At 40.9% G+C, this 11,751-nt stretch overlaps 1 protein-coding gene across 1 annotated transcript in view; it reads right to left on the bottom strand.

The window, feature by feature from the left end:
• The window catches only part of RCN2 (reticulocalbin 2), a 21,480-nt gene extending 17,761 nt beyond the window's left edge, over positions 1 to 3,719 (bottom strand). The window contains exons 1-2 of the mRNA XM_017870355.1: positions 3,341 to 3,719; positions 2,862 to 2,967 (exon numbers count right to left, since the gene is read on the bottom strand). Of these exons, the coding sequence (XP_017725844.1) occupies positions 2,862 to 2,967; positions 3,341 to 3,484 (250 nt within the window). The 5' untranslated portion in view covers positions 3,485 to 3,719. The remainder of the gene's footprint in view (positions 1 to 2,861; positions 2,968 to 3,340) is intronic.
• Positions 3,720 to 11,751: the final 8,032 nt, after the last annotated feature.

Here is an 11,751-nt window from a genome sequence, read left to right as displayed (position 1 = left end):
TTTTGAGACAGAGTCTCGCTCTTTTACCCTGGCTGGAGTGCAGTGGTGCGATCTCGGCTCACTGCAGCCTCTGCCTCCCGGTTCAAGCGATTCTCCTGCCTCAGCCTCCTGAGTAGCTGGGACTACAGGTGCGCACCATCACGCCCAGCTAATTTTTTATATTTTTAGTAGAGACAGGGTTCCACCATATTGGCTAGGCTGGTCTCAAACTCCTGACCTCATGATCCACCTGCCTCGGCCTCCCAAAGTGCTGGGATTACAGGCATGAGCCACCGTGCCCAGCTGGAGCTTCTATACTATAACATGATCTAAATATAATGTAAGCACCATAAAAGTTCGGGTATGTTCTGTTCACTGATGTACATCAACTGCCTAGAAAGTTCCTGGCTCTGTAAGTATTTGTTGAATGAATTACCAACTGGCCAAAACAGCACTTTACTTTAAAAAAAAATACTATCCAAAATCTTGCAGAAAACCTTTGCTAACTACCACAGATCTCTCAGGAAGCATAAATATTTTGATAGCTATTTATTTTAATATGTATTATAAAAAATAGTGTTTTATATTTATGAAGGCGATATAAAGTCTTCCTTTAAAATAAATTTTATGTGAGTTGAATTAAAACTATATTAAGAAAATAATACATGGTTAAGTAGATACGGCCTAAATTGTGAAAAGGTATTCAAGTGACTAAGAATACTGCTTCAGTGTATTACCTTTATATATGTCGTAAAACATCTCGAGAAATTTTAACAGTTATGGGTAGTGATTTATGCCCTTCCTGCAACAGCTATCTGTCTTAACTTGGTACCTGAAGGCATGGGAAAAAAGTTTCTAAAACTCAAATGTCCACTTTTGAATCAACTTTTAAAAAAATCTATTCAGCTGGGCTCAGTGGCTCACACCTGTAATCCCAGCACTTTGGGAGGCTGAGGCAGGTGGATTACCTGATGTCAGGAGTTCGAGACCAGCCTGATCTCGGGTAAAACCCCGTCTCTACTAAAAACACAAAAATCAGCTGGGTGTGGTGGCCAGCACCTGTAATCCCAGCTACTTGGGAGGCTGAGACATGAGAATCACTTGAACCCGGGTGGCAGAGGTTGTAGTGAGCCAAGATCACACCACTGCACACCAACATGGGTGACAAGACCAAGACTCTGCCTCAAAAAAAAAAAAAAACCTACTCATAGAAATATTTACTAAACTGCATTAAGGAAACAGGGAGGGAAGAACACGAATATTTGTTAGGACAGGATGAGTATACCATTTATCAGGTCCCTCTACACTTGTTGCCTCTAATCTTCAAAACAATGCAATTATAATCATCACTATTATACAGGTGAGAAAGCTGAGGTTGAGAAAAGTCCAAGCCTTCATAACTAGTAAGTAGCAGAGTCCAGATTCAAACCTGTTTGGCTTCAAAGCCTAAGCTCCTACTGAGTTTTGCTACCTCTTAACATCTGATTCCAGACCTAGCCCTCAAAGAGTAAATTGCCAAAATTATCTTAAGGGTCCTCAAGTAGAATGAAGGCTTTTGTAAGCACCATGAGTCTTTCTTCTAGTTTATTTAAAGAGATCATCACGGCATAGAAGAAAACAGAATGGAACAGGGATCAGAAAGAAATGTGGGTTCACACTTCAGCTTTGCCATCAGGGGGTAGTTTACCATCTCAAACTTTTCTTCTCATCTGTATAATGAATATTTGGACTAAAATTTTTCTAACTTTAAACTTCTTAAAACCTTACTATTAAATATTTGAACATATCTAGGTCTTACCAGACAGGAACCACGCAGTCTTCCAAATCAACGTGTTGTGTTCTTTTATTACTCTAGTATAACCAAAGATTGACTTATTCTTAGATTGGATAATCAGAGTCCAAAGGTTTTGCTATTATTGTCTAATTAAGTGGAACAAAAAAGCCCTTAATCTTCCACAGGGTTCCAATGTGAATATGTCATTGACAGCACAACTTAAATTTGCCAGTTTTTAATTTTCTCCAGCAACTTCATTCCTTGATGATGAACAGCATTTAAATCAGAGTTACAGAAAAACAGCTAACTTAAGAGTCACAGTAACAACCTGAATTTTTCTGAGGACCCACTTGGAATGCTGACAGGGTACATCATTTGAATTGAACAATGGTGAGAGACAATTGCACAGCAATTTATTTAGCACATTCTTTTAATAGTCTGCACATTTCATTTCTGACTAGAGAATTTACCTGAGAGCATTCACATTTTTTTTTTTAACTGAAGGATATTAAAACCTGAAATAAGAGCAGGACACCTGGATTCTAGTCCTAGCTTTGCCACTTATTTGTAGAAGGCACTTATCCATGTGCTTCATTTCTTCATCTCCACAAAGTGATGTGGACAATATGATCCTAAGGCCCCTACCAGCTCTAATATTTTGGTATAATGTTGTAATAAACGTAATTCACAGGCAACAGGTCTTTTTCTACTTGCTTACAAAAAGAAGCAATTCCTAAAATTTAAATGAAGCATAGATCAAAAGAGCAAATCATTTACTGCAGTAAAGTTTTGGGGCATATTTCTCTAAAATAAATCATATTGTTGACACTAACAAAATTCATGTGAGAAAGAGGGTGTCTGTCTCAAGGTGTGACCTGCACATAGAGTATAGGGTCAATGATGTTTACATATAACTGGAGAAAGCACCGAGTTTTACTTGGTTCTCAGGGTCTAAAGATTTGTAGGTATAAAACCTATTCTCTATGTCCTTTTTTCCTTCTCACAGGACTTTCAACTTGGGACACTAGCAATCTATACATTCAGCAGGCACCCTTGCTTAACATGTTTGTGTTTGTCTCCATTGTTAGTTGTGTAGGGCAGTCCTTACTTTCAGTGAGAAAGCCATCTGAGTCCAAGTCGATTTTCTTTATGATCGCCTGCAGTCTTTTTTGCTGCTCTTCGTGGCCGAGTTTAACATACTCATCCACATCTTCCTTTGGGGGAAAGGACACACAGGAGGGCCAAGCATTACTATCACTGGGGCAAAATGGTGGAGAAAAACAGGGCTACTAGAAGACCCCCTTGCCAAAGGGTTTCGGGGTCACCTGCACCTGCACTTCAAGGCCCCTACTCCCTACACACCCTCCATGATCTGAGGGTAGAAGAGATCCAGCTCTTGGGCCGTGCTATCTCCTCAGGCTTTCCAGGCCCCGGGACCCCCAGAGAGCGAGCGCTGCGCCACCCGGCCCCCATTGTCAGGTCCACCTGGCCAGGCCTCGCCCGGCCGCCCCTCTTTGTCCCGGGACAAAGCCCGCGGCGGCGGCGGTGCGAGGCCCGGCCTTCCCAGCACCTGCCTGGCCGCCTCACCTGGACGCCCAGCAGCGCCTCGCGGTCGTAGTCGCTGCGGCGCTCGCCCAGCGGGTAGTGCAGCTCCTCCGCCTTGCAGGCGCCGGCCGCCGCGGCGCACAGCAGCAGCAGCCCCAACGCCGCGGGCCTCGGGCCCAGTCGCATCGCGCCGGCCCGCGGAGGACACCGAGGGATACGAGGAGGGAGGCGGACGGGGGCCGGGGCCGGGGCCGGGGCCGGGGCCGGCTGCGACGCTCCGCGGGCGGCTACAGAGAGGCGGCGCGGCGTACGTTGAAGGCAGAGGGAACGAGAGGCGGAACCTGCGGTGGCGGCCACAACGCCCAGGGACGGGCCGGAGGCCGGTCCACCAATGCGGTGCGGAGGCGCGCCAGGAGGAGGCCTATATGGCCGGCGCCGAGTGGCGGGGCCAGGCCGCGCCGCTGATTGGACAGTGGGGTGCTGGGGGCGGGCTGCCGCGATGTCGGGGTCAGCAGCCACCCAAAGAGCTCCAGGAGCCATGCTGGGACTGCAGACAGTGGAGACCCCCACGACCCGCGCCTTCTCTTTCCCCCGACACGCTTCGAAAAGCACGCCTCCACCCCACTCCTGCCCTGTCTTCCCGTCAGCCTTGTTCCTACCATAAACTCCTGGTTCACTCCATGTGTCACTCCTACCGTCCATCAATGAGAGGCTGGAGGTTTCTGTGACAACAATACAATATCGAAAAAAATTGCTTGAGGAATCAGCCAACAGTATTCTTTCCCAGTCTTCAGTGTATCTCTACTTACTTATTTTATCAGAGTAGGACGTACACACTCAGGAAGTGCAGCTAGATGCTTGTATCTGATGCTCAGTTTCGTGATTTACAAGTTATATGACCTTGCTCATTTCTTGGCCCCTGAAAATTTGTTTGCTCATCTATAAAATGGGCATAGTAATAAGACTACCTTAAAGAATTGTCGTGAAGATTAAATAATGTCATGGGTTTAGAACAATAGCTGGCACATAAGTGTTCAGTGAATGTAAGCTTTCATCCATGCAAGTAGAGAAACAAAAGATGATTGCACAGAAGGAATAGCTTGGTAAGTACCTAGCAAAACCTTTAGGGACAGAATGCCTATACACATGGCTTCTATTGCATGTCTATTCACGGGTTTATGTAGTTTCTTCACCTCATCCTGAACACATTAAACTCTAAGGAATTTGTAGGCTGCAGCTTGAGCCCTTTTCTTTATTGATTGCTCCACTTAGGATCAGGCCTTTCACACAGAAGAAAAGGCTTTCTGGGTCCTCTTTCATTTCTCTCAGTCTCTGGATTGGGAGCAAGAATTCTGTTCCAAACTGCAAAACTGAGTGGGCACAAGTCGCAGAAATTTCCTGGGTCGGATTGAAATGTATTGTTTGGTCACAGAACATTGAAAGATTCACAGAGCAAAGTGTAAGTTCAATCTTTCCAATGTTATAAAGATCAACGAAGAACAAAATTTAAATTTCAGAGTATAAATAAAAGCAAATTTTAGAGTTGATTTCATTAAACTAAAAGAAAACCCTTTATTGCTGGATTTTAATTTTCACTTCAATTTGGATTTTAAGTAAAAAAAGAGAAAAATGTCCCAATTTAATATAAGGAACTCTGCGTTGTACCTGTTGTTCTCCAGTAAGTAAAAGGTAAACTTTGACCAGCTTCCAGTGTGATTCTAATTACAAAAGGTAGGCTACAAGGTACTGTGGAAGTTCTTCTAAACTCAGGAAATCCACAGATGGGAGTTTTGGGGGCCAAGGGAACTTAATGATATCTAAAGAGACAACGGAGTAAACAGTATCAGAAGTCTGGGTTCTGTCTTCAGCCCCTAAACAGGTTGCTTTCGCTCCCTGGGTCTATTGTTTTCATCTGGAGGAAAAGGATTGTGTTATCTCAGTGGATCTTAATTTGAGATCTTTGGGTTCCTAAGTGGGTCCCTGAATGGTTTTCAGTGGTGTGTTTATCCCAAAATCTTTGTGCATGTCTATATTTCTGGGGAAGAAATCTATAGCTTTGCTTTTATCAGAGTTTCAAAGGATCCATGTGGCAGAAAAAGTTAAGAGTCCCTGAAGAAGGCTCTGAGCAACTTTTTGACTCTTAAAATCCATGATTTTATTGGGATTGTTTGGAAGCAGATTACAGTAAAGGCTTATGCTTAAAAGAGGCAAGACTGATCCAATGTCATTACTTGTGATTAATCCATTTTACTCAGGGAAAAATAAATATCTAAAATAAGTAACCTGTGTGAAAAAAATGTGTTATGAGAATCCAGAGATCAATTTTCTTGACCTATAAAAGCCCATAGCACATAGCAAAATTGGTTTTATTTATATTTTTATTGAGGCGTAATTTACATAAAATACACAAATGTTAAGTATACAGTTTGATCATTTTTTTGGATTTGTTTGCTGTGAGAGCCTTGAGGTAGGGAACTGTGTGATTTCTCCTAAATTTTTGTGAAATGTATGAATTCAGCTATTCTGGAATCTTTTAGAAGTATGTATTATGGATAGTAAAGTTAACTTTGAAACTATTGAAAGAAAGATTTTATTTCTTGCTTTTTGAGTTTGGTAAGATGTGTGTTACAATAAGCAGTGGCTTAAAAAACAAAGCAATACTTAATATATATGGCGTGGACCCTTGTGTTGCAGGCTGATTTCCACCAGAATGAATGAGATTTGGCACAATAAACAACTTAAGTGGGAAAGCCAACAAACTCAATGAGACTGCAGGTTTGCACAGATGGAAAACACAAGACAAAAGAACAGACTATAAGGCAGTGAATGGGAGAACAACTTAGACTGAATGATCATGCAATTAGGGGGATTTTGTTGGCTGTTTAATCTTTTGTCAGTCTTTTGAGGGGAGACAGAAATGTGAGAATTCCAGGGGTATGGTGGAGTCTCAGAAGGTGACAAGAAAATGTGTAGGTGGGTGGGTGTATTATAATACCTTAAAAATCTTTTCATTTCCAAGGAGTAGCTGAATGTGTAAGTAGTCACAAAATCTTTATAACCTATTAGAAGTACTTCCAAGAAATTCAATGTAACTGTTTTTCACTGAATAAGATTTCCCTAAATTAAAGATGGATCTGTCCCAATGATAGCTCCATCCTCAAACAGAAGCCATCCTCCACTTCCGGCAATTCACATTTACGGCCCTTGGCCAGTTATACTGGTGCATCTCTTGCCCTAAAGGTAGCCCAAGTGGACAGATATTAGAGTGCCTTCCTTGACTTGCTCCCTATACACATAGGGTGACCATACATCTTGGTTGACCTGACATGATTATTAATCATGACTATTTCACACTCAAAAGTATACCAGAATGGGGTGATAAATTTTATGGTCACCTTACCTTTGGGCCTAACATTCAAACTGTCCAGCCCCCTCCCTGTACTCCTCCCCAAGCCCCAGGCTTTATTATGCCTCAGAACCTTTTCCCACATTCTTTTCCCCAGGTTTTCAACAATAGGACCTTGAAGTCTTAGTCAAACACATTAGCAATAAAAATAAAGAACACTAAGAAAGAGGGCATGAAAAGAGGAATAAGACTGTGGCTTAAGCAAGCGTTTCTTATGAATTATAATGAAATTGATTTACTTTGGTATTACTAAACCAGCTCTGAAGACAATTTCATGGAGGAAATCCAAAGCTGAAACAAGCTGAGTGACTTTGAAAGACAGCACTTCTTGAATTTATAAGTTCTCGAGTGTTTTAAGGAAACTCAGGCATGGCTTTAAAGTCACACCATGCATTCAAGTTTTAGGTATTCACAGATCTCACTGAGGAAGAGAAAATGCAGCTCTGATTGCAACTGCATCACAAGATGGTGTTCAGGGGATTGTGATTGATTTGGGCTTTGGTTTTTTGATTCAGGATCAAACTCAAGTCTATGGGATTTTGAGGTTAATTTCTGTTTAAAAAATAAAACTAAAAATTGGCCAGGCACAGTGGTTCCTGCCTGTAATCCCAGCACTTTGGGAGGCTAAGGCAGGCAGATAGCTTGAGCCTAGGAGTTCAAGACCAGCCTGGGAAACATGGCAAAACCCCAGATCTGTAAAAACAAAATACAAAAAAGCATATTAGCTGGGTGTAGTGGCATGTGCCTGTAGTCCTAGCTACTCAGGAGGCTGGGGTGGGAGGATGGGTTGAGCCTGCGAGGCAGAAGAGGCAGTGAGCTGAGACTGCGCCACTGCACTCCAGCCTGGGTGACAGTGTAGAAACAAAGGAGTTACACAAGTTATGCATGCTTACTTGTTCATTTTTGCTTACTTGTTTATTTTAGGAAAACCAGTATATGCAAATAAGAAAAAGGAAAAAAGATCCCAAATCCCAGAAATAACTGCTATTAACATTGGGGTATAACTTTCTAGAGGTTTTCTGTGTGCAGTATATATACTTCTAAAGGCAGTATCCTAGTCCATTCCAGAACAAAATACCAGAGACAGGATAATTTATAAATTTATTTATAAATACAGATTTATAAATCTGTATTTATAATTTATAAAGAACAAAAATTTATTTCTCACAGCTCTGGAAGCCAGAAAGTCCCAGATCAAGGCGTGGGCAGGATTCGTGTCTGGCAAAGGCTGCTCTCTGCTTCCAAGATGGCACCTTGTTGCTGCACCCTCCCGAGGGGAAGAACACTGTGTCCTCACATGGCAGAAGGGATGGAAGGGCAGAAATGGCTAACTCCCTCTGTCAAGTTATTTTATAAGGACATCTGGTCCTTTTCATGAAGGCTCTGAATCAATCACTTCCTAGAGACCACACCTCTTAATGCTGTTACATTAGGAATTCTGTTTCAATGTGAATTTTGGAGGGGCCAAAAACATTCAAACCATAGCAGGCAGATACACCTTTTGCAAAAATAGGATCCAAAGGAAGCTACTACTGTCAATGAAATAGCTCAGAAAAGCAGAGAAACTGTCCAGAATGACCTAGAAGGCTTGGGAATCCCTTAAAAATCCTCAGCAAATACACCCATTTCATCTCAGGAGTTTCTCTGTATCAATTACTTCTTGTCTGGTATGCTTTTCCTTACCTTTTACCTCTTTGGTGGCATTTATGTAGCTCTTATCACAAATACTGCTTCCCCTGGATTCATCTGAACCCTGGGAATCTGCAATCTATTTTGGAATTGAATACAGCAAGCTAGACCTTTGGGTCCCCTCCAAAATGTAACTCCTGGTCTCTACTGTGAGTCTACCCATTATACCCAAAGTGAGAGATATTCCACATCCTCCAGCTAAACAAACTCCCACCTGGCCCTCAATAGTGGAATTAGAATGCAAATGTACAGGGGGCATGGAAACATGCATTTATTGTTTCTGTTATTTATTCTACTAGAGAGATCAGACCTCAGACTTCTGCTACCTGTGCCTTCTTTGAAAGAGTTCCCATCCATGTGCAATAGGGGGGAAAAATCTATATTCTGAAGTTGTTTTATAGTTTTCTGTATGTGTCAATTTGTAACATTTGTTAACTGTGCAGTATAGATCTTCATTGTACAGATATTTTTTCTGCTTGTCAATATCAGTTACTGAGAGATGTTTTATAATCTGCTCTGATTGTATATTTATTTCTTTAAGTTTTGTCAATTTTTGTCATATGTATTTTGAGACTGTGTTTTCAGGACTTACACATTTATGATTGTTTTATTTTCCTCATGGACTGTGGTTTAATCATTACAAAGTGTTTTCTTATCTTTAGTAGAGTTTTTGTTGTAAACTCTACCTTGTTTGATGTTATTACTGCCTAGAAGATTTTATTATTGTTATTTCATACAATTAAAATTTATTTAGAGTTTCCCACATATTTACCCTTTTCTCTCTTTTTTTTTCTTTCTTTTTTTCTTTTTTTTGGAGACAGAGTCTCACTCTGTCACCCAGGCTGGAGTGCAGTGGTGCGATCTCAGCTGACTGCAACCTCCACTTCCTGGGCTCAAGCAATTCTCCTGCCTCAGCCTCCTGACTAGCTGGGATTACAGGTGCACACCACCACGTCTGGCTAATTTTTGTATTTTTAGTAGAGACAGGGTTTCACCATGTTGGCAAGGCTGGTCTCAAACTCCTGACCTCAGGTGATCTGCCTGCCTCAACCTCCCAAAGTCCTGGGATTATAGGTGTGAGCCACCACACCCGGCCACTTTCTTAATCTGAGAAAAAATATCTACAAATCTATTTTACCTAAAGGTAAAATATTGAATGCTTCCCCACTAGAGCAAGTAAAGAGACTAAGATGCTCACTATTTCCTCTTCTAGTCAATATTGTACTAAAGATACAATTCTTGCTAGTGCAAGAAGATAATAAAGGGAAATAAAAGGTGTAAGTATTGGAAAGGAAAAAAATAAAACTGGTACTATTTGCAAATGACATTGTTTTGTATGCCAGAAAATCCAAAGGAATCTATAAATAATCTATCATAATTAAGTAAGTTTTCCAGTATCACTAGATACAAGGTCAATCAATTTAATTTCTATATTCCAGCAATCTAAGTTAGAAAGTAAAATTTTAAAACAATGCTATTCATAATAGTCTTTCAAAAAATCAAATATATTCCATTGAGTATAATGAAAGTTGTACAAGTTACCTACATAGAAAGTTTTAAATGATTTTGAGAGTTGGTGTTTTATATTTAAGGCATTTTGCCTGCCAGGCTATGAGGATATTCTCCTAAGTTATCTTTTGAAAGAGAAATGAAAGAAGACATTTTAAACCCCAAAGTATATACTATGTTCAAGGATTAGAAGATTCAATGTTGCGAAGATGTGAATTCTCCCCAAATTGATGTATATATTAAATGTAATCCCTTTCAAAGTTCCAGCAGTTTTGTTTTGTGGAATTGATGGCTGATTCTAAAACGAATCTGGAAATGAAAAGGACCAAAAACAGCCAGCTCAATCTTAAAGAAGAAAAAGAATGTGGGAGGATTTATGCAACCATATATTAGACTCATTACACAGTTACAGTCATTAAAACTGTGGGATCAGCACTGAATAGTGTCAAGAAACAAACCCACACATATAGGCCCACTTGAGTTATGACAAAGTTGGAACTCCAGAAGAGTGTGTTAAAGATGGCATTTCCAGTAAATGTTACTGGGTCAATTAGATGACCATATGGGAAAAACTAAAGCAAAGACAAAACTTTGATCCCTACTTTACACACACAAATTCCAGGTGATTTGTAGATCTAAATGTTATTAGAACAATAAAACTTGTAGAAGTCAACATAGAAAATTATCTGGCCAGGCGCAGTGGCTCACACCTGTAATCCCAACACTTCGGGAGGCCTAGGTGGGCGGATTACGAGGTCAGGAGATCGAGACCATCCTAGCTAACATGGTGAAACTCTGTCTCTACTAAAACTACAAAAAATTAGCTGGTCGTGGTGGCACGTGCCTGTAGTCCCAGCTACTCGGGAGGCTGAGGCAGGAGAATCACTTGAAACCAGGAGGCGGAGGTTGCAGTGAGCAGAGATCGTACCACTGCACTTAGCCTAGCGCCACTGAACTCCAGCCTGACTCCATCTCAAAAAAAAAAAAAAAAGAAAAGAAAAATATCTTTATGGCTTTGGGGTAGGCAAAGATTGTTTTTTATCATTTTTGATTTTGTTTTTTTGGAGATAGGGTTTTACCCTCGTTGCCCAAGCTGAAGCACTATGGCGTGATCTCAGCTCACTGCAACCCCTGCCTCCCGTGTTCAACTGATTCTCCTGACTCAGCCTCCCGAGTAGCTGGGATTACCGGCGCGTGCCACCACTCTCGGCTAATTTTTTGTATTTTTAGTAGAAACGAGGTTTCACCATGTTAGTCAGGCTGCTCTTGAACTCCTATCCTCAGGTGATCCACCCGCCTAGGCCTCCCAAAATGCTGGGATTGCAGGCATGAGCCACCGCGTCCAGCCTCAAAGATTGTTAAACAAGACACCAAAAGTACGAACATAAGGAAAAGAATTCACAAATTTGACAATATTAAAATTAGGAATGTCTGTCAAAACATACTAGAGGGAAAAGGTTGCCATACTAGAGGATATTTGCAATACATATAATTGACAAAAGACTCAATCAGAATATATATTGAATTTCCACAAATCAACAATCTGTAAGAATAGACAATACCCTTCAGAAGAAGACTTTCAAATGTCGAGTAAGCATATGAAAAGGTGCTTATCCCCATTAGTCAAAGGGAAAATGCAAATTAAAGTTCTAATGAGATACCACTACATAATCACCAGAATGGCTAAACTTTAAAAGATCAAAATATCAAGTGCATTTGAACAACTAGAACTCTCATACATGCTCATGAAAAAAGTAGGGGAAATTAGTACCTATCTCAAAGATTTAAAGGATGTGGAGGTTGTTGTCCCTAATATACCCTTTTTTTTTTTTTTTTTTTTTTTTTTTTT

Source organism: Rhinopithecus bieti, unplaced genomic scaffold, assembly GCF_001698545.2.
Source record: "Rhinopithecus bieti isolate Rb0 unplaced genomic scaffold, ASM169854v2 scaffold_662, whole genome shotgun sequence".
Lineage (NCBI taxonomy): Eukaryota > Metazoa > Chordata > Mammalia > Primates > Cercopithecidae > Rhinopithecus > Rhinopithecus bieti.
Note: the sequence above shows the minus strand (reverse complement) of the source record. Positions and strands in the feature narration are given on the sequence as shown.